Genomic DNA, 21478 nt, shown 5'->3' on the forward strand with positions numbered 1-21478 from the left:
AAAACAAGAAGCACGTGTCATAGTCGTGATTCATCGAAAAAATAAAAGCAGCATGAATGAGCATAAAAATACTTAGTAAGCAGCCTACTTGTAAGTTCTAATTGATCATCTTCTATAAATAAATAGGAGACTTACTTTGAGTTATATAGCTCTAGGAAATTTTTTGTAGGGTACTGAATCCTTACCGGATTTTCGGGAACTAACTCTCAGTCTCTTATATTTGACTCTATTCGGGGCTTTCATTGTGAGATCCCACATCGGTTAGAGAGAGGAACGAAACATTCCTTATAAGGGTGTGAAAACCTCTCCCTAACATATGCGTTTTAAAACTATGAGGTTGATGACAATATGTAACGAGCTAAAGCGGACAATATCTACTAGTGGTATTGTATCAGAGCTAGATACGGGGGGTGTGCCAGCGAGAACACTGGCTCTACACCCCATAATGAATGGGTATATTTCATTTACTTGTGACATTATTATATATAATATGTGTGTAATTCAGTGTAAAATGACCCATATTATTATTATTATTATTATAAATATATAATAATAAACATGTTTTACTTGGATGGTGTTATTTTTATTATTTATGTTCTAAAGTCTATCAAATAATAGACCCCACACACACACACACATATATATATATATATATATATATATATATATATCTTGAAAATATAGATGTCGATATCCTTAAATATATTTGTTTATTTAAACGGTTCAAATAAGTTCTGACATTTTGGGTTGGTCGAATTGATGACCCGAGTAGCCCGAATGGACTTCACGACCCAACCCAATCCTCTATTTTTAGGTTAGGTTGTCGGGTTGTTCTTTTTTTAATTATTTAAAAAATCATACTTATCCACAGTACATGTTACATTAATAACTAAAATACTGTAAAATTCAAATATCAAATATTCATAACTAACAACGAAGATTAGTCATAAACGTCACATATTTTTAATTTTCGTAATAATATTAAAAGTAAGATAGGATAAGGTTAAACTGTAATTCACACACTTTTAAAATGTCTTTAATAATCGTAGTAACTATTTTGTTATTTTATTTTATTTTAATAAATTAATGATATAGTTTCAACTCGACAAATTATATTTTAAATATAAAAAACGACTATTATTTAAAAGTTTAGACAAAAATATATATTTTAAAAATTTAAGGAATGAAATAAATAGTTTATATTATTTGCATAGTTTCATAATGTTCTTTACCAACAACCCGATGTTGTAGCATAGTTGACGTTGAACCTAAAAGATCTACTGCTCGATAGATACCTTTAACAACTAATCCTCTTAATAGTACGATAGGAGCAAGATCGGTCAAACCGTCGTCAAAGGGAAAAGTTCTTCCTTTTTTAGCCAGTTGTGGGTGAGGAGAGATTCGAACCTCCGACATCGTGATTCGTAGCCACGTGCACTATTAAAAGTAACGGTCATCAAAGGGAAAAGTTTTTCATTTTTTTACCAAAATGCCCTTGTAAATAAATAGTTTATACTATTTGTGTGGTTTCATAATGTTCTTTACCAACAACCCGATATTGTAGCATAGTTGACGTTGAACCTAAAAGATCTACGGCTCGATAGATACATTTAACAACTAATCCTCTTGATAGTACGATAGGAGCAAGATCGGTCAAATCGTCATCAAAGGAAAAAGTTCTTCCTTTTTTGGCCAGTTGCAGGTGAGAAGAGATTTGAACCCCGACACTGTGATTCGTAGCCACGTGCGCTAATCTCCTAAGCTAAAGTCGATAACCGACCGTAATAGAATAACGACCAAAATCAAACATAAACTAAAAACTTTAATTAAACAAAGATAAGAAAGTAGAAAGTGTAATCATAAAATTATTATCTATATGTTTTCTCCAACATTAACAGTCTCGAAAATCGATTAAATTCGGACCGAACAACAAGGCCATCCACGTGGCACTCATCCATTGGCTACAAAATTAAAATCCATACCCCATGCTTACAAAACGGGGCCCTCTCTCTGTTCACTTTACAACCACCGCTCGTTTGTCCGGACTTGGGAGAGTGACGCTCACGCGGCAAGCCTTATTTCAAATAGTCTCCTCGAAACGGCTTTCAGATGCCGCAAACGACGTCGTTTCGTATCTCCAACGTTCGGATTCTTCAGCGCGTTTCCACACTGCTTGTTCACGCGCGTGGCTTTCAACCAACGTGTCGTTTCCTCCCTCCAAACGAATCCATGAGACGATCTGTCAGAGCCTTTTCTTTTAGTACGATTTACAAAATTCTGAATATATTTTGTCTAATGTCTTTCGATTTATAAAATACAAAAAAAAAAAAAAAACATTTTTATTTTACAATTATACCCTTCCTTTCTTATTATTTTCTTAAATACAAACCTTATTTAAAAAAAAAATATATATATATATATATATATATATATATATATATATATATATATATAATAAATTCGATCTCTCAATTTTAAAAAATAAATAGAATATTTTACTTTACAAAATCATTATTTAATAAGTAATTAATTTAAATATAAGGTTTGAATATAATTATTTTTTTAAGTTATAGATTTTTATAAATAAAAAAGAGATGGATGAAGGAGGAGGATATTTAATTAAAAAAAAAAAAAGAGATTTCTGACCAAATATTTAATTATAGAACATTAATTATTTTCTATAGAATTATTAAATTAAATGTATATCACTTCGTAAGGTATCTTTGGAAGGGTATTTTGGTCAATTCGTCTCTGCCATAGCTCAACGTGCTCGCTCAAAAAACTGGAAAATCGATTCTCCACTGCGATTTTCTCCTCCTCCTTCCAATTGGATGGAGACGACGATGAAGCTGCTGCGGCCGGGGAAGTCTCCACAGGCTCCTACATTCACCTATTCGAAGTCGGTGAACTTATCGCCGGAATTGGATCTTCAGCAGACGCCAAGTTCACGCAAGGATTCTCGACGGAGGATCCGAAATCTTTCGTTGATTAAGAGAAAATCGGTGCCGACCGGGCGGAGGAGTAGGCCGCAGACTCCACTTCTTAAGTGGAAGGTCGACGACAGAGTTGATGGTAGAGGTGAAGAAGACGAAGACGAAAAGAAGTCGGAATCGGAGAACGGAGAGAAAGATCTCCGGCGGATGAGTGGGGAAAGAGATGTGGTCGTATCGGCGAGGAAGCTCGCTGCTGGTTTTTGGCGGTTTCAGAAGCCGGAGGTGAGCGCTGATGGAGGAAGGAGCGGTTTGAGACGCAGTGTGGAGCAGAGGATCGGTTTTCAGGTAACTGTTTCTTGGAAATCTCGTTTTGAATTGTGATTCTGTTTGTACGATTAGCATTTGACGAAGATTGAGTGTGCATTTTTCTCCTTGCTCTGAATCAAAATTTTGAAGAACTGCTACGTTGTTTGGGATTGGATCTTTGATTTCTATTTCTGAAATTATTGTAATAACTGCGATTAGATGAGTTTTAGGAATGAAATGAGGTTTAGGAATCAATGTAATTTCGCCTCTAGTTTTGCAGTTCCGTTCATTGTTGTGATCATTTATGATTCATCTTGCAGCCTGTTGCTGGCCATGTTCGTGCTCCGATTCTCCGTCATCACAATAACAACATATTCAGTAATGAAACGAGGCATCTGTTACAGGGCCAAACCTCAACTTCTGGTATGAGAAATGGCGTTCTGAGCAAGGTAATGACATTATCTTCAGATTCCTCTCTGTTTTTCTTTTGAAGTTATTGCAATAATGTTTGAACTCTTTTCATCTCCCATCCCTGCCATCAGATTGAACCGTTCTTTCAATTCTCCAACTCAGTTATGGAAGGGGCAACAAAATGGGACCCTATTGGCTCGAAAATTCCAGTTGAAAGGGACCATGTTTACAATCGAAGAGAGCTTCTTGACCAGCAAGTGAGCCTGGTTTCTGTTATATCTTCCCTTGAAGCTGAACTCAAGCAAGCACGGGTGCGCATTTCGGAACTCGAAACGGAACGCCATGGATCGAAGAAGAAGCTTGAGAGCTTCTTGAGAAAGGTTGATGAGGAAAAGACTGTATGGCGTATGAGGGAACATGAGAAAGTACGTGTGTTTATAGAAAGCATCAGGACTGAATTGAACCATGAAAAGAAAAATCGAAGAAGAGTCGAGCATTTCAATTCGAAACTGGTTCATGAGCTAGCTGATGCTAAATCCTTGGTGAAGAAGCTGATGCAGGACTATGAAGAAGAAAGGAAGGAAAGGGTATTGATTGAACAAGTATGTGAAGAACTTGCTAAAGAAATTGGAGATGATAAGGCTGAAATAGAGGCATCGAAGAGAGAATCTGCGTTATTTAGAGAGGAAATGGAAGAAGAGAGGAAGATGTTGCAGTTAGCAGAAGTATGGCGCGAAGAACGCGTTCAAATGAAGCTGGTCGACGCGAAGGTAGCGGTCGAAGAGAAGTATTCTCAGATGAACAAGCTTGTTGCTGATCTTGAAAACTTTCTAAGATCAAGGGGAGCAGCAATCTCAGACGTTAAGGAGATGCAAGAAGCTGTATTACTTGAACAGGCTGCTTCTGCAATGAACATCCAAGACATACAGCACTTATCATACCAACCCTCTAAGCCAGATGATATATTCTCCATCTTTGAAGAAGTTAATTTTGGTGAAAATCATGAGAGGGAGGTTAAGCCATACAGTTCTTACAGTCCGGCGACCGAAATCTCTAAAGTCGGAACAGCGAGCCCCGACGTAAATGTAGATTCGGGTAAACGAGTGGATGACACTCTGATGGCAGCCTTTAATCAGAATGGAAACATGGACGACGAGAGTGGATGGGAAACAGTGAGCCAAATTGAGGATCAGGGCTCGAGTTATTCGCCCGAAGGAAGCTCGACACGACCCGGTAATAAGAATAGTGAAAATAGTAGCAGCACGACAGGCTCAGAGACTGTAACAGACTGGGAAGAACACGGAGGAGGTGGAGAAACAACAATCAACATCAGTGAAGTCTATTCAGAACTTGTAAGGAAATCAAAGAAAGTATCGAACTTAACGAAGAAGCTTTGGAAATCCGGCCATAACAATGGTGGCGACAGCAACAAGATGATACCAGTAAAGGAGCCTCATGGTGGGTCTAGTCCAGATTTCATGGATCAGTGGAGCTCCTTCGACTTAGGTGATGCTCAAATAGCTCGACAGATGAAAGGCCAAATGAATGTGAAGGAAGGCCATAAACTACAGCTGCGGCATGTCCTTAAACAGAAGATATAGAGGCCGATAGCAATTGCTTCCTGGACGGTTTTATGCGGCGGCGTCGAGCCAGAGACATGACGACGTTATATATTTACTGTAGTGTAAGATTCAAACGAATGAGGCTTCATAAAACAAGATAATTTCCGCCTCTATTTTCTCCAAATGTATCGAACGTTCCACTTATCAATCGATTGATAACCTTCCAAATATCCCTTCGAATTCCCTTGAAGAGCTGATCTTATATTTTGGAAAGTACCATAGTTTAGAAATTTTGTGAAAGAACGGGACAAGAACAAAGAAAAGAAGCTCAGTCCCAAGAGATCACAATATGAACAACACTGGTCAGTAAATATGAAACATTCATGGTAATATGACAATTAGAATGCCACAGCAATTCAACAAGCTGAAGGAGTCGAGGTCGATAAAGCTGAAACCGAACAGCTCAATTATTTTGTCGAACATTCTTCCTGTCATCTATACTCTTGGAAGTTGACATGGCCAGTGGCTTTTGCGTGTTCTACAGCCTCCTGAACATTGGATTCTCTAAATGAATTACAAGAGTTCGAAGAATTAATGAAGCAAGCAATGAATTTCAACAAGGAATACCGTTTCGCCGATGACTCCGATTTGGCAAACCCCACATCGCAGCGTGAAGTTGGCAGTGTCGGTGAATCTCCGTTTCCTGAAACGTGCAAGCGTAGATTAAGAAGCAGGAAGCCGAAACATTCAAACAGTTCTTCAAGTTTCTTTCATCATTACACAAGATCCAACCTTTGCTGTTCTTCAACAAAATGAAGAGCTTGCCCTTCAATGGGACCAATTGTCCTGTCCCGATTCACAGAAAATATGGTCTGATCAAATTCCTCTGGAGCTTCCTCAGATGGAGACATCTGACAAGAACAAAGATGCAGGAACCCAAGATTCATATATCAGACACAATCAAAGACAGAGATCTTGCTTTATAAGGTACCGTTCATACAAAAGAACATATTATCAAGATCATCTTGCTTTATATTTGAAGGAATCAGAAAATCATACAACTAAAGCATCATAGTGGAGTCCATCATATATCAGCAGAACCCTTTCTGAATACTTCTTTTCCTGTCAATGGCGACCGATAATCAGCATCGGAATGGTGAAAGGATTACTCTTGGGGTCATAGGAATTGAAAATCCTAACCTGACCGTACAAATCACATCGTTTGGTCTGGATATCGTATGCTGCAATTTCACGCCCATAATACTCGGATAGTATCGAAAGCTCAATTGCACCTGTGTAAGAGAAAACGAGCTGAAAAAGAATAAACGAACTGAAATAGATTTGATATCAGTCCAGCTACACCTAAAGCTTTCATATGCTTCGGTTTGGTTTACAGTTTACTATTAGAAGAACAAAGAGTGCGGCAAACATGTAAAATGTCACAGTCATGCTTGTCCAAGGTGTTTTGCACATGTCTGCATGCCCGTTGCATGTCAAAACCCTCGTGTTGTATCACTTTATTGCTTTCCTTTACCCCTTTCATGATGTATAGTTTCCTTATTGTATTTTCTAAATATATGACGTTCCAGCAAAATCATGTCTATGCTTAGTAGACCTAAAATGCCTCAGAATGTATTATAGGGGGATGCGACTAGTCGTCAATTCTTCCTACCCAGAATTATATGATATCTAAGCCGTTGTGTTGCCTTTTTCGCTTATTACCTATAACATTGTTTTCTTCCTTTCTCTCGAATCTTGCTTACAAACTCACTTTCTAAAATCTTCTTAAAACAAAGCCTAAGACTTGGGTATATGTCGTAGGGCCGAAGGCGAGACGATTTGACTCACTCAGTAGTGAGAGTGAGTGCTGCACAATCGCTTACAAACGTCCCGTAAGAGCGCGATTGTGACACAAAGCAACATATTCAAGAAATCTACGAGGACGTTCAACAAAACACCTAGCCCATCATCTAATGCTAGAAACACAAGACAGCGGGGAATGTTATATTTTGACGTTATACAGAATTCCATCGAGAAAACCTCATAAAAACCTTTCCATCGAGCAATGATAATATCGATACAAACCTCCCCACTTCTCTGAATCAAGAATCCAAGCACAATACTCCTCATTTGGCTTCCCAAGAAATGCTTCACAATACCTTGTTGGATCACTTGCTACTGTTGCAGCTATGACCTTTAAGAGAATCAAATTGTGGCTCATGTTCAGAGTGAAGAATACAAATATGAACTTCAACAAAGATATGATAGAAAGCAGTATAATGTAGGGTAGTTACAATAACGACGAAACATTATAAATCAGAACGAACCTGTCTTAGCTCGGCGGCCTTGTGCTTATCGTGGTCCATAACATACCTAACATACATTGCAACAGAAGTAGCAGAAAAATGAACATGAAGCATAGCCACAAACAAGAGAGAGACCCATACTTTTAGAAACAATTAAGTTATATGTCAAGAACTTGATCTTTATCTTTAAACTTCTTCTCTTATCTGCCTGGCAGGGCCACAAGACGCCAGCGGAGATTTATTTTTGGATACGAAATAATTACATTGATGAAATGAAATGATACAAAGAGAGATAGTAGACGAACATATTACAAAAGACGTCTCCTATTAGATAGTGTAACAGCCCGAGCTCATCGTTAGCAGATATTGTCTTCTTTGGATTTTCCCTTCCGGGCTTCCTCTCAAGGTTTTAAAATGCGCCTACTAAGGAGAGGTTTTCACACCCTTATAAAGAATATTTAGTTCCTCTCTCCAACCGATGTGGGATCTCAAAATCCACCCCCCCCCTTCGGGGCCAGCGTCCTCGCGGGCACTCGTTCCCCTCTATAATCGATGTGGGACCTCCCAATCCCCCCCCCCCCCCCCCCTTGAGGCCTAGTGTTCTCACTGGCACACCGCCTGATGTCCGCCCCTCTTCAGGCTCTTCGCTGGCACATCGCCCGGTGTCTGGCTCTAATACCATTTGTAACAGCCCAAGCCAAGCCCACCTCTAGTAGATATTGTTCTCTTTGGGCTTTCCCTTCCGGATTTCCCTTCAAGGTTTTAATCACGTCTACTAGGGAGAAGTTTCCACACCCTTAAAAAGAATGTTTCGTTCCCCTCTCCAACTGATATGGGATCTCACAATCCACCCCCTTCAGGACCCAACGTCCTCGCTGACCCTCGTTCCCCTCTCCAATCGATGTGGGACCCCCCAATTCACCCCCTTTGGAACCCAGCATCCTCATTGGCACATCGCCTGGTGTGCACTCCCCTTTGAGGTTCAGCCTCCTCGTTGACACATCACCCGGTGTCTGGCTCTGATACCATTTGTAACAGCCCAAACCCACCGCTAGTAGATATTGTCCTCTTTGGGCTTTCCCTTCCCGACTTTCCCTTGAGGTTTTAAAACACGTCTACTAGGGAGGGGTTTCAACACCGATGTAGGATCTCTCACCAGTAGAACAACATTTAAGATGTAATTGTTCAAAAAGGACAAAAGCTTAGACCAGACAAAAGCCATAAAAATGAGCTGCATCAAGGGTTTCCTACGAAGAACTTTCCTCGTCCTTCAAAAACCCCAACGATCCAAAGTCGAAAGTTTCGGGATACAAACTGATTTTAACCCCCCCTTATCTCCTAATCACAACCAAAATACAGCCATTTCATAGACAACATAGAGACTCTTATCTCCTAATCTTTACAAAGGAATAGGCAGGCAGGCAAGTAATTCGAATCTTACCCAACAGCATTGAAGAGGCAACTATTGTCAGATGGAATAACCCTTCTAAGAATCGTCCCTTCCATAGTATAATATTCTATCAATACCTGAAAATCCATTCAATCAATACCTACTTCAATCTCTAATACAGATGAAGAGATGAACAGATGAAGAGATGAACAGATGAACATATAAACAAAAGAACAAGAATCATACAGAAAACAAAGTTTGTAGGGTTCAAGGTACGCATAAACTCACACAAACTTGGAAACCCCTCTTCTTAAACCACAAAACTAAATCATCAAACCTAGATTCATCAGAAGTATAATCTACCAGAAAATTGCAAGGAAAATTGTAAAAACAAGATTGAATTTCACCTAAACACAAACCGAAGAAGAAAATCCTAGATCCGATCTTGTATGCAGAAGGAGAAGAGGTTTACCGGCAACAAAATCGAAGAACCAAATAGAAAGAAAAGAATCGGATAAGAATCGAATTGAATGAAGAAAACGTTTATTACTTACCGTTTGTTGATCTTTTTGGTTTGTATAACGCCAGGTTTTTTGGTGCTTCAAATTTAGCGATGAAGCTGTCCCCACCATTGCCAAAGTATAAGTTCTCCTAACTTTATTTCATTTCTTTTCCCTTGTGATCTTCCACTAAATTAACCAATTAACCAATGTGGGACTCAATTCCAACAATTCTCAACATTGAATAGGATTCACAACATAACTTGATCCTCTATCGTCCATTGAGTTGATGAAATTGAATCAAATTTTAGCTAAAATACATGAATTTCGACTACGATTTGCTCAAAATGCATGAATTTCAACCATAAGTTACTTGAACTTTTAAAATTTTAATCGAATTTATCTAATCTCGAGTCCTTTTTTTTAAGTAGGTTTAAATTTTTAGTTTCAAAAACCCAAATCTCCTTCAAATGAGCCAAATAATAATAAAACTTTTGAAAACATTCTAAAAACAAGGGTAAAATCGTACTTTCACATCATCGAAAAGTCAAAAGAAATTCCTACTTATTAATTTTTTTCCAAATCAATAAATAAAGCATCAATTATCATATTTATAAAAAATATAAATGTTATTTTAAATATTTCAATTTTCTCGCTCTTGTTAAACTAAACAAAAAAAAAATTATATATTTCTTACGAATAATTTTTAAAAATTATATTTTTAAATATTAAAAAAAACTAAAAAATATATAAATTTAAAATATTAGCCTACAAAATTCGCTATATATTTTCAAATATTAATAATGATGGTGAATTAAAAAATAATAATAATAATTTGAGAATATTATAAGGTATGGTTTAATTACAAAATTTTCTACAAAATGGGCAACATCCATTCAATCGTAGCCATTGATCTATGCAATCCACGTGGAAAAAATGATCACAATTTGGAAGTCTCCTACCAAATTCTCCATCTTCAAATTCCTGAAATATAAAAAAATTAATTAATATATATATATATACCTAACACGGTATTCATATTACCCGAAAACTGATCCCCGGAATTGTCCAACCCAAACTATAAATGTTGGGTTGGGTTAGATTTTTTTTTTCAGTCTGGATGGGATTGAATTTTTTAAAAATCGAAAATTTGGGTCCGTTCATAGGTTTACATTTTTTTGGTTGGTCAGAACTCTACACTACCCTCGTTCTAAGATTATTATAAATATTAAACATAATTGACGTTTGTAACTGATGTCAGTGATACCTTATATCTTGGGAATGTATGATATTTCTTTTGTCGGGTCATCCCGCCCAACCTAAAATTAGAGAGTTAGTTGTAAACTCTATTCCAGTGGTTCGAGCCACGAACCCAACCAACCCAAAATTTTAATTTATTTTTAATTAAGGTCAACAATATTAATTAGTCCTAACAACATTAATAAATCTCATATTTAACCTTTGGTCAACTTTCTAAGTAATCTCTTAATCTTTTAAATGACGTGTCACCATCCTATAATTATTTAATTTAAAAATTTACCATATATTTTAAATAATTAATTATATTTAATAAATCCTTAAACAAATATAAAATTTAAATTAAGATATTCATTAAATATTTCAAGTTTTCTTTTTCATTTTTAAAAAATGTAATTATTTTTTAATGTTTTTGAAATTACAAGTAAATTTAAGAAACCAAAAAAATAATTCTTTTAATAATATAACCTTTTTGAAAAAAAAAAAAAAAAATACCGAAAAAACAAAAATAATATAATTAAAATATATCTATATCTATATCTATATATATACATATATACATATATATATATATATATATATATACATACATGTATATATGTATATGTATATATATATATATATATGTATATATATATGTATATATATATATGTATATATGTATATATATGTATTTTTGTATATATGTATATATATATGTATGTATGTATATATGTATATATATATATGTATATATGTATATATGTATATATGTATGTATGTATATATGTATATATGTATATATATATGTATGTATGTATATATGTATATATGTATATATGTATGTATATAGGTATATATTACCTTATATATATATATATATTACCTCTAAGCAAATGGGACAAGAAATGGAGTTCTTCATCTTGCCATGATCATAATCACAAATAGGCAAATTTTGAACACTCTCCATTGACATTCCTTCGACACAGCTTTCTCCGGCGACGTCGACGAACTCCGACATCTCTCGGTACATATACTCCGAGAAGTTGCTCGCCTGAAAATTTTATTTTGCTTTAGAAATATGAAGGGATCTTGAAATCCGCCATTAATGGCAGCATTCAAGCTTTTTCACTTACCCAGTTCATCAACCCCTTCCCATTCATTAGACTCTCCATTATTGCTTCCTGCCACCATCAAAAAAATTTAAATTTCGTTAAATTATATTTTAGTCCCTCAACTTTCGGTTATTTAATTCGTAAATTTTAAAAAGTATTTGATTTACGAACGTTATAAATTAAATTTTCAATTGGGTCCTCGTATTTTTCGATTTTTTATTCGATAGTCCTTTGACCCGTTAATTGTTATACATTCGAAAATAAACGTATAATTTAATATCAAGTCGAACTTAGACCTTGAATATTGAAAACCATACCTTCGACAAAGAATATCTATACTCCGATTCGGGGTAGCTCAATAGCTGAAGGGCTGCAGCTGCACCGGCTATAGCGCCTATGGCGACGCCATGGCCTTTGAAAGCTCCGATCACCGTTCCAACCGATGCACCAACTGCAAATTTAAGAGATAGAAAGAAAAAATTATTCAATATAGTCGTCTCCTCCCAACTACTATAACTCGTGTTATCGTGTGTTTCTCTAATATGTATTGTTATAGCTACTCGAATAATTTCTCGAGACGAGACATACCTAGAGCGAGAAGGCATAGAAACAAAGCGAAAGTGGTCGTTTTCAAAGCTTCGACGAAAAACCGAAGAGCTTTATCGAAAATCGGGTGGTGCTTCAACTCAATAACCAACCTCAACATGGTAAGATGAGAAGAAGAAATGATAGAGAGATGAAAAGGGTTGAAGAATTTCATTAAAGCTTTTGTATATATATATATATATATATATATATATATATTATTTTATGAAATTTTAAGATTTGTAGAAGATGAAATGGTTTATATCATTGTCAACTAATAAATTCACAATTAGGGTTATTAAAAGAGATTAATTAAGAGTAATTCCGAGTCGTTGGTTGGAGAAGGGTGTGGAAAGCTCTTCTTTGTAGACACGTTTTAAAATCGTGAGGCTGATGAAGATATGTAGTGGGTCGAAGTGGACAATATTTGCTAGTGGTGGGTTTGAGCTGTTACAAATTGTATCAGAGTGAGGGAGTGAGTGGTGTGCTAGCGAGGATGCTGGGCTTCTAAACGGGTGGATTGTGAGATCCCACGTTGGTTGGAGAGGGGAACGAAACATTTCTCCATAAGGGTGTGGAAATCTCTTCCTCGTAAACGCGTTTTAAAATCGTGAGGCTGAAGGAGATATGTAACAGGCCAAAGCGGACAATATTTGCTTGCAGTGGGCTTGGGCAGTTACAAATGGTATCAGAGCCAAACACTAAGCAGTGTGCCAACAAGGACGCTTGCCTCCAAGGGGGTGGATTTTGAGATCCCGCATTAGTTGGAGAGGAGAATGAAACATCCCTTATAAGAGTGTAGAAACCTCTCCCTAGTAGCTGCGTTTTAAAATCGTGAGACTGACAACGATACGTAACGGGACAATATCAGTTAACAGTGGGCATGAGCTGTTACAAATGGTATCAGAGCTAGACACCGAGCAGTGTACCAGCGAGGACGTTGGGCCCTCAAGAGGGGATGGATTATGAGATCCCACATTGGTTGTAAAAACCTCCTCCTAGTAAACGCGTTTTAAAATCATGAGACTAATGATAATACATAACGGGTTAATAACTCTTAGCAATGGGCATGAACTATTACAAACGGAATCAGAGCCAAACACCGAGCAACGTGCCAGCGAAGACTCCAGCCCCCAAGAGAGGGTGGATTATAAGCTTCCACATTGGTCGAAGAGGAAACCAAATCATTTCTTATAAAACTGTGGAAACCTCTCTTTAGTAGACGCATTTTAAAACCGTGAGACTGACAACAATACATAACGAGACAGTATCTATTAGCGGAAGGTATGAACTATCACAAACGACGGACACCGAGCGGCATGCCAGCAAAGACACAAGGCTTGATACCGATATAGAAAGAGGACAAAAATGGATATCAATATGAAGAGCATGTGACAGGATGGGTAGCCCAATTGGAGAAATGAGTATTAAACTCAAGTTGTTTGATGGGTGAGTGAAGAAGAAGCAAAGGTACAAAGAGCATTAATGAAAGCCTCCAGAGAGTAGCTGATAAGCAATTCCACACAATTCAATGGTTTGTTCATTACAAATTGTTTGAACAACAAGTGGTGAACTATTAAACTGTGTGCAAATGAGTATAAACAAGAGTGGTTTTTGTTGTGAGCTGTGGGCTATGTGATATAAATATTTGTATACATTTATTGACAACAAACCTTCAACTTGCTAGTACTATACCCTACTTGAAGATCTTTTCGAGATCTCGATCTCGTTTTTGTTTTCTACTTTGTTTAAGTATTTTGAGTTACGGAGCTCTGCTCGATTTGACGATTATAGTTGTTGTGATGTACTGATGCTCGAGTAAAGAGTGAGAACAGTGATGAATCGAGACCATATTTGAATGAGAATGATTACGATGATATGAGACTGTAACTGAATGAGAGTGATTACGATGATATGAAACTATGGTTGTTGTTATTGTGATGTTGTGAGATCTCACGTCAGTTGGAGAGGGGGATACGTAACGGGGCAAAGTTTCTTATAAAAGTGTGAAAATTTGTCCGTAGTAGACGCGTTTTAGAATCGTGAGTTTGACGGCAATACGTAACGGGGCAAAGTGGACAATATCTGCTATCGATGGGCTTGAGTTATTTACAAATGATATCAGAGTCAGGACCAGGCAGTGTGCCAACGACAAGGGTGGGTGGATTGTGAGATCTCATATCGGTTGGAGAGAGGAACGAATGAAGCATTCTTTATAAAGGTGTGGAAACTTCTCTCTAGTAGATCGTTCTAAAACCGTGAGGCTGACAGCAATACGTAACGTTGGCTACCAAGGTTGAGACCATCAATTATCAAATTCATATAATTTCAAATCTTATACACGAGGTGTAACAGCCTAAGTCCACCGCTAGCAGATATTGTCCGCTTTGGCCCGTTACGTATCATTCAATTTTAAAACGCGTATATTAGGGAGATGCTTCCACACCTTATAAGAAATATTTCGTTCCCCTCTCCATCTAGCGTGGGATCTCACAATCCACTTCCTTTGATGACCCAGTGTCCTTGCACGGATTGGTGTCTGGCTCTGATACTATTTGTAGCAACCCAAGTTCACCGCTAGTAGATATTGTCTGTTTTGGCTCGTTATGTATCGTCGTCAACCTCACGGTTTTAAAACGTGCCTGTTAGGGAGAGGTTCTACACCTTATAAAAAAATGTTTCGTTCCCCTCTCTAACCGATGTGGGATCTCACACGAGGTGTTTTATATAGTAACGGTTATTAAACTACCTGGTTCTAGTTCTTTTTGAATATGTAATTTCAACGGGTACTAGTTTAATGTTACGATCAAGCGTGTTAGGTATGATCCAACCTAATGTTTGGTACGAGATTTATATTTAAGTACCGTCCTCAAGAATCATCAATTCTACGGAATTTATTGTCTTAAAAAACTAGTTCTTAATTAATGTGTACTTAGGTCAACTTTTTAAAGTACTTTTAGGGCGAAAAAAAAAAAAAAATATCCGTTTTGCCCTGTTATACATCGTCGTCATCTTCACAGTTTTAAAACGTGTCTAGCTTACGACGATACGTAACGGGCAAAGCGAACAACACCTACTAGTGGTAGACTTTGGCTGTTACAAATAGTATCAGAGCCAAACACTGGGCAGTGTCCCAGCGTCTGCTGTGTTTTAGAACTATGAGACTGACGATAACTTAACGAGCTTAAACAGATAATATCTGCTAGCAATGATATGGAGCTCGAAAAAAAAACTACTGAAATTACTATTAATAAACTCTTAATTTCAATTTAAAAAGCAATTTTATACCAATGATTTTTTCACGTCAATTATTATAATAAGTATAATGTTTGTTTAAGACAACGTAAAATTACTATTTTACCCCTGACTACACGTGACCTACAAGACTATTTGATGGGCTAGGGTCTCTTTATTTTTGGGCCGAGTTGAATTAAAAAAAAAAAAGTGTTTTGTAATGATTGACGGGTGACATGAATGTAAATTATGGCACGAATATCATTACACCGTTCTAGGTCACTATCACATTCGAAATATCTTTACACGAACGTTAAAATTTCAGCTGAAAATTGTAATTTATAATGATGTATTCGTGACATAAGTGAAAATTATGATCTGAATACTGTTACACCGTTCTAGGTTACTATCAGAGATTTGTAATAATGTGTTGGTGGCTTGAATGAAAGTTATGACCTGAATCCGCTATACTATTCTAGGTCCTGATCCGATCGGTTTTTTTTTAAAGAAAAAACATCATGATTAGCTACGAACTAAAAAGTGGGTACATTTCAATTCTTTAAATGATTTTTGCCTCTTTTTTGAGGTGGGCATTTTTGTTTCTTTCCTATTTAACAATTATTAGGAACATTTTATAATTGGGAATAAAAAGTAAAGATTTTTGGTGTATTTTTAAGTTAAATTTTTATATCGGACTCGAATTTCTTAAATTTTAAAAATGTTTAATAAATATTTAAAATTCACTAATTTACTGAACACAAAATTGAAACGTTTAGAGTCTATTTAACGTAAAAATGAAAGTTAAAGAATATATTAGATACTTGTTATATTATACACAAAATTGGGAGTTGGAACAGAGTAAATGAACATCAATAGGTGGATGGTTAAATCACCGCCTTTCTTTAAGAAATATTATTCTTTAAAAAAGTTGGAATAATAAATGAAAGTAGGTAAAAGAAAAAAAATTCTTATCTTCTATATTGTTCGTCAGTGATTCTTCTTAAATCAAGACGAATCTAAATGATGGGTCTTGTTGAAACTACTTGTTTAGAGTAAACTAGTGTAAACAATAGGAAATACTTTTAATCTTTACTGTTCTAACTAATTTTCTCACCGTGCACATGGTGAAATTTAGGATGTTTTTTTTTTTTTTGGATAATTTAGCCCCTTAACAACATAGAGATGTAACAAGGAGAGCCAACTTTGAAAAGATGCGGAATATGTTCTTGTAGGACCTCGGAGTTTTGGCATGTGACTCGCCGAACTAAGTCCATTAAGTATGAAGGATGAAAACCCACCAAATTTAGTGACATTTGGATTCCATTTTCCGAGAACCAAATTCGTTGATATGAAAAACTGAAAGCTCATAACCAATCTATGTGGTTCAAGCTTCTAGAGTTCTCTTTCCGATCAATGTTCTTTCAGTTGGTCCAATGAAATTCGTAGGTATAGAGAAAAAAACCCTGTTGACCATCTTTCGATTGTTAATACGATATATAAGGACCGCTACAACAAATAGTACTACACCCTTGATCGTGAAATATCGATGGCTTGTTGAACCCTTCCTTAACTAAATCTAGATTACTTGTTCTTCCGTATGCCAATCTATGATATGCTATCTAAAGAAGGCTCTTGTTCTTCCCCAACGAGAACTTGGAATGGTTAGGGTCAAAACAACCTTACCAATCATGCGACCAGTCTATATACGTTGCAAGGACAGAAAGTAAAACCACGTTGAACACAACAAAGTTGCAAGGAAAATACACGCAGAATCGAACAATATTTTATTGATAAGAAAATTCCATCACACGCCATCACAGATAAATAGACTAGAACACACCGACTCTTAGAAACTAAGAACAGAACATACCCCAAAAGCAAAGCATAAATCAACAGACTCCTTCAAAGATCAGAAAGTTACTCAAAACCCATGAATTTTGATCTGATCCTTCTTAACGAGACCAGCCTGAACAAGGAACTGAGACACGTTTTTGCGTTGATCGCCTTGAAGTTGGATTATCTTCCCCAATTCTTTGTCTTGAACAACGTTACCATTACAGCAGAATTCTTTCTTCACGTCCTTAAGGATCTTCTCGTAGCTGAACTCTTTCTTCAGACCCTGAACTGTAGTCAAGCACTTTTTGCCATTCCTCTGCTGAACGCGGATATGAACATAAGCTTTGGTTCCGGGGGCATCAGAATCCTTGGAGTCGGCGAATGGATCGAAAGCAGATGGGATCTGGAAGTCTAATTCAACCATGAACTTCGTTTGGATGAAGCTTAAACCAAACTGAACAACTGCGAATCTGAAAACATACGGGATTTAGAGAAAGGCTTAACAAAAACTCAAAAATTTACAAATAATTAAAAATCAAGTCAGGATTAACCTCAAACCAAACAGAACAACACGTAATCTGTCGGGATTCAAAGAAAGGCATAACAAGAACTCCGAAATTTACAAATAGCCAAAAATCAAGTTCGGATGACGCTCAAACCAAACAGAACAACTGGTGATCTGAAAACATTCGGGATTGAGAGAACGGCATAACAAAAACTCCAGAATTTACATATAGCAAAAATTGGCAATATCCAATTCATCCACGACTTAAATGGAGACCTAAGTGATCAAAACATGCGTCTCCTATAAAAAAACCCTTAACAACATGAAAGAAAGACAAAATTCCAGCAGGATACAAACGAAGCAATATCCATGGCTTCCATAAACGAAGCAACACCAGAATCTTACCAAACAAATTCGGAATTGCGAGAAAAAACACAGAAGTCAAAGAGATATAAACAAAACCCTAACCACGATCAATCTCAGACATAAACAAACAAAAAGAAAAAAAATCCAGGCTAAGGAAGAACAAAATCTACGAATTCAGAAGGAGACAGATACTCACCAGAAAGCGAAAGTCCAAAAACGCGCGAAAGAGATCAAAGGAACAAGGAAGGAAGAACGATGAGAGGAATGAGAACATTGATGAAGGATATGGGAAGTATTTATAGAGCTTTGAGGGGAAGGCGGCAAGAGTCCGTTTCCGTTTCCGTTTCCGTTCCCACCACGAATTAGTACCCGTACGATTGAGCTGGAATCTTCTGGGAGGATGACGTGGACGGTCTGATCTTGTTAGCAATGGACGGTCAAGATCGACGCTGACGTGTAACGTATTATTGAAGGCAAAAGAATATGGTTCCAAAAAAGGGCGGTGAATTAACTGACGCGTTCATTGAACGCGAACTCGACCTGGATCCGGATATGATTGTAACCCGACCCGACCCGACCCGATATGAATCTAGACAATACTGTTAAAAGGCGAACGTGAAATAGAGAGACGGGAGGTTCGGTCCAAGTGGTCATGTGGTGAGTTTTTGTTTGTTTAGCTGTGACTGGTTTTTCCTGAAACAAGCCAAACCAGGGGTGCATGTGGTGGACGGGGCCCACCGGACCCGCTCTAAGAATCTCGGTTTAGACAGGAAATGTAGGAGGAAGTAGAGAGAAAAAACCCCGCTAGCAGGAATGGGCCCCACCCCTACCCGACATCATTCTTCGAGTCTCGTTTGGTTTCGAGAGTCTCCCCTCCTCATCCCTTACTGTTCTTTTGACAGCCATCGTCTTGATTTTTTTTTTGTGCCGCAAATATGATTAAAACATTTATAGTAGACAAATTTTTTTGGGTCTCAACAAAATAGAATGAAAAGCCGGGTAGAGCACAAATTTTCTGGATTTTTTCAGTTTGAGATCGAGTTATGGGTCTCTCGTAGTGTGATGTCTGATTGGGGAGGAGAACAAAACACTCTTTATAAGTGTGTGGAAACCTTCCTCTAGGAGAGGCGTTTTAAAGCTTTGAGGGGAAGCCCGAAAGAAAAAAACCCAAAGAGGAAAATTAGTGGTGGGTCTAGGTCGTTACAAATGGTATCAGAGCCAGCCAGATACCGGACGATGTGCCAGCCTTCTCGCTGTTTCCCGAAGGGGAGTAGACACGAGGTGGTGTGCCAGTAAAGACACGGGCCCCAAAGGGGGTGGATTTAGAGGGGGTCCTACATCGATTGGAGAAAGAAACGAGTGTTAGTGAGGACGTTGGGCCTCGAAGGGGGGTGGATTGTAATATCTCACATTGATTGGGAAGGAGAACAAAACACTCTTTACAAGGGTGTTGAAACCTTCCCCCAACAGACGCGTTTTAAAGCCTTGAGGGGAAGCTCGAAAGAAAAAGCCCAAAAAAGACAATATCTGCTAGCGGTGGATCTAGGTCGTTACGGGTGTTTGTGCCAGAGAAGAAGTAGAATTTCTTTCGGACCTAATAATTATAAGAGGAACCTTAATTATAAGAGGAACCTTATGATTTGTACCAGAAATTTTGAGGCATTAACCTTTCTTCTTGTAACAACACTTGATAAAAACCAGAAGAATGGCTGAGATCAAGTTAAACCGATCATTTAAGAACAAAAACCAGAGACATGATGAACAGGATGCTGATAAAAATAAACTTCAAGCAGATCATATGAAATTGTATGAAAAATATTTCACTTACTTGATTGATCTGGCAAGCGTTTGAAGTCCATCTCAACTTGGTGAATTGTCCATTGAATAGTACTGCCTCTCAATTGTGTCGAAACGAGGGTCTACACCTCGATACTCACGGAGATAAATAATATAACAGCTCAAGCCTACCGCTAACAACAGATATTGTTCTTTTTAAACTTTCCTTTTCAGGCGTCCCTTCAAGATTTTAAAACAAGTCTGAGAGAGGTTTTCACACCCTTATAAACATATTGTTCTTTTTAGGCTTTCCCTTTCGGGCTTCCCTAATAAAGAATGCTACGTTCCCCTCTACAAGTAACCTATCGATTTCATGTCAACGTGTAACAAGCTAAGTCGGAATGAATAAAGGCAAGCAAAACAAAGCAGTTTTCAATGACTTATTAAATGAATGTAATTACTTATATACTAAAATTATCAACTAATTAGCTAACAATAATTAATTAGGATTAGTTAAATTTAGAACAAAAATTTGTTTTTCAATAATTATAACTAATTATTATTCATTATTTATAACCACTTGAGATTAATTTTGATTTGATCCTTCATTACTAATATATTTTGTTCTCTTTTTCTTACTTTTTTCAATTGTTTATTAATTATATTTCTTTATATATTTTAATTAAAATTGAATTTATAATTAATAATACTAAACTATAATTAATTAAAACCAAATATTCTAATGTGATAAATAAATAGAAACTTACCGCTTTGTTACATGAAATAGAAGCTTCCTCCTTGGCCCCAACAAGAAATTTTCTGTAAAAAAGCACATTATGAATCATATTTACCTCGAAGATAACACGCTAGCCTGCTGAAAAGATTATACTCGATAAATACCTTATTTTGTGATACCATTCGTAACAATCGAAGCCCACTGCTAGCAGATATTGTCTTTTTTGGACTTCCCCTCAAAAGGTTTTAAAACGTGTCGGCTAGGGAGAGGCTTCCACACCCTTATAAAGGGTGCTTCGTTCCCCTTTCCAACCGATGTGGGATCTCACAATCCAACCTTCTTCGAGACCTAGCGTCCTCGCTGGCACTCGTTCCCTTCTCCAATCGATATGGGACCCCATAATTCACTCCCTTTGGGACCCGCGTTCTTGCTGACACACTACCTCGTGTCCACCCCCCTTTGAGGCTCAGCCTCCTCGCTAGTACATCGCTCGGTGTCTGGCTCTGATACCATTTGTAATGGTCCAAGCCCACCGCTAACGGATATTGTCTTCTTTGGGCTTTCTCTTTCGGGCTTCCCCTCAAGGTTTTAAAATGTGTTAGCTAGGGAGAGGTTTCTACAACCCTTATAAAGGGTGCTTCGTTCCCCTCTCCAACCGACGTGAGATCTCACACACCTTTT

General features: G+C 37.2%; 4 protein-coding genes across 9 annotated transcripts; 1 reads left to right on the plus strand and 3 right to left on the minus strand.

The window, feature by feature from the left end:
* Nucleotides 1–2794: 2794 nt before the first annotated feature.
* Nucleotides 2795–5442, plus strand: LOC111797102 (uncharacterized). Its single transcript, XM_023680000.2, has 3 exons — nt 2795–3278; nt 3560–3688; nt 3782–5442. Exons 1-3 carry the CDS (start codon nt 2832–2834, stop codon nt 5249–5251), a joined length of 2046 nt encoding a protein of 681 aa, XP_023535768.2. The 5' UTR covers nt 2795–2831; the 3' UTR covers nt 5252–5442.
* Nucleotides 5443–5522: 80 nt separating this feature from the next.
* On the minus strand, nt 5523–9592 carry LOC111797104 (OVARIAN TUMOR DOMAIN-containing deubiquitinating enzyme 2). Of its 4 annotated transcripts, none has more exons than XM_023680001.2 (9): nt 9463–9592; nt 8960–9045; nt 7540–7585; nt 7298–7406; nt 6413–6504; nt 6272–6334; nt 6005–6123; nt 5840–5915; nt 5523–5760 (listed from the first exon to the last, which is right to left on the minus strand). In XM_023680001.2, exons 1-9 carry the CDS (start codon nt 9538–9540, stop codon nt 5704–5706), a joined length of 726 nt encoding a protein of 241 aa, XP_023535769.1. In that variant the 5' UTR covers nt 9541–9592; the 3' UTR covers nt 5523–5703. The 4 variants fall into 4 exon arrangements, with proteins under 4 accessions (XP_023535769.1, XP_023535770.1, XP_023535771.1 ...); XM_023680002.2 differs by lacking the exon at nt 9463–9592 and adding an exon at nt 9316–9456; XM_023680003.2 differs by lacking the exon at nt 9463–9592 and adding an exon at nt 9381–9451.
* Nucleotides 9593–10230: 638 nt separating this feature from the next.
* Nucleotides 10231–12526, minus strand: LOC111797632 (NEP1-interacting protein-like 2). Of its 2 annotated transcripts, XM_087124760.1 has the most exons (6): nt 12348–12526; nt 12077–12210; nt 11781–11828; nt 11531–11698; nt 10676–10727; nt 10231–10392 (listed from the first exon to the last, which is right to left on the minus strand). In XM_087124760.1, the coding sequence occupies exons 1-5, from the start codon at nt 12517–12519 to the stop codon at nt 10677–10679; spliced, it is 573 nt and encodes a 190-aa protein (XP_086980886.1). In that variant the 5' UTR covers nt 12520–12526; the 3' UTR covers nt 10231–10392; nt 10676. The 2 variants fall into 2 exon arrangements, with proteins under 2 accessions (XP_086980886.1, XP_023536459.1); XM_023680691.2 differs by lacking the exon at nt 10676–10727.
* A 4813-nt stretch (nt 12527–17339) lies between these two features.
* Nucleotides 17340–20886, minus strand: LOC111797298 (Translation initiation factor SUI1 family protein). Of its 2 annotated transcripts, XM_023680277.2 has the most exons (3): nt 20829–20886; nt 20114–20301; nt 17340–17884 (listed from the first exon to the last, which is right to left on the minus strand). In XM_023680277.2, exon 3 carries the CDS (start codon nt 17836–17838, stop codon nt 17500–17502), a length of 339 nt encoding a protein of 112 aa, XP_023536045.1. In that variant the 5' UTR covers nt 17839–17884; nt 20114–20301; nt 20829–20886; the 3' UTR covers nt 17340–17499. The 2 variants fall into 2 exon arrangements, with proteins under 2 accessions (XP_023536045.1, XP_086980976.1); XM_087124850.1 differs by lacking the exons at nt 20114–20301; nt 20829–20886 and adding an exon at nt 18482–18642.
* Between the last annotated feature and the right edge of the window lie 592 nt (nt 20887–21478).

This window comes from Cucurbita pepo, chromosome 6, assembly GCF_057944985.1.
Source record: "Cucurbita pepo subsp. pepo isolate OVF chromosome 6, ASM5794498v1, whole genome shotgun sequence".
NCBI classification, from domain to species: Eukaryota; Viridiplantae; Streptophyta; class Magnoliopsida; order Cucurbitales; family Cucurbitaceae; genus Cucurbita; species Cucurbita pepo.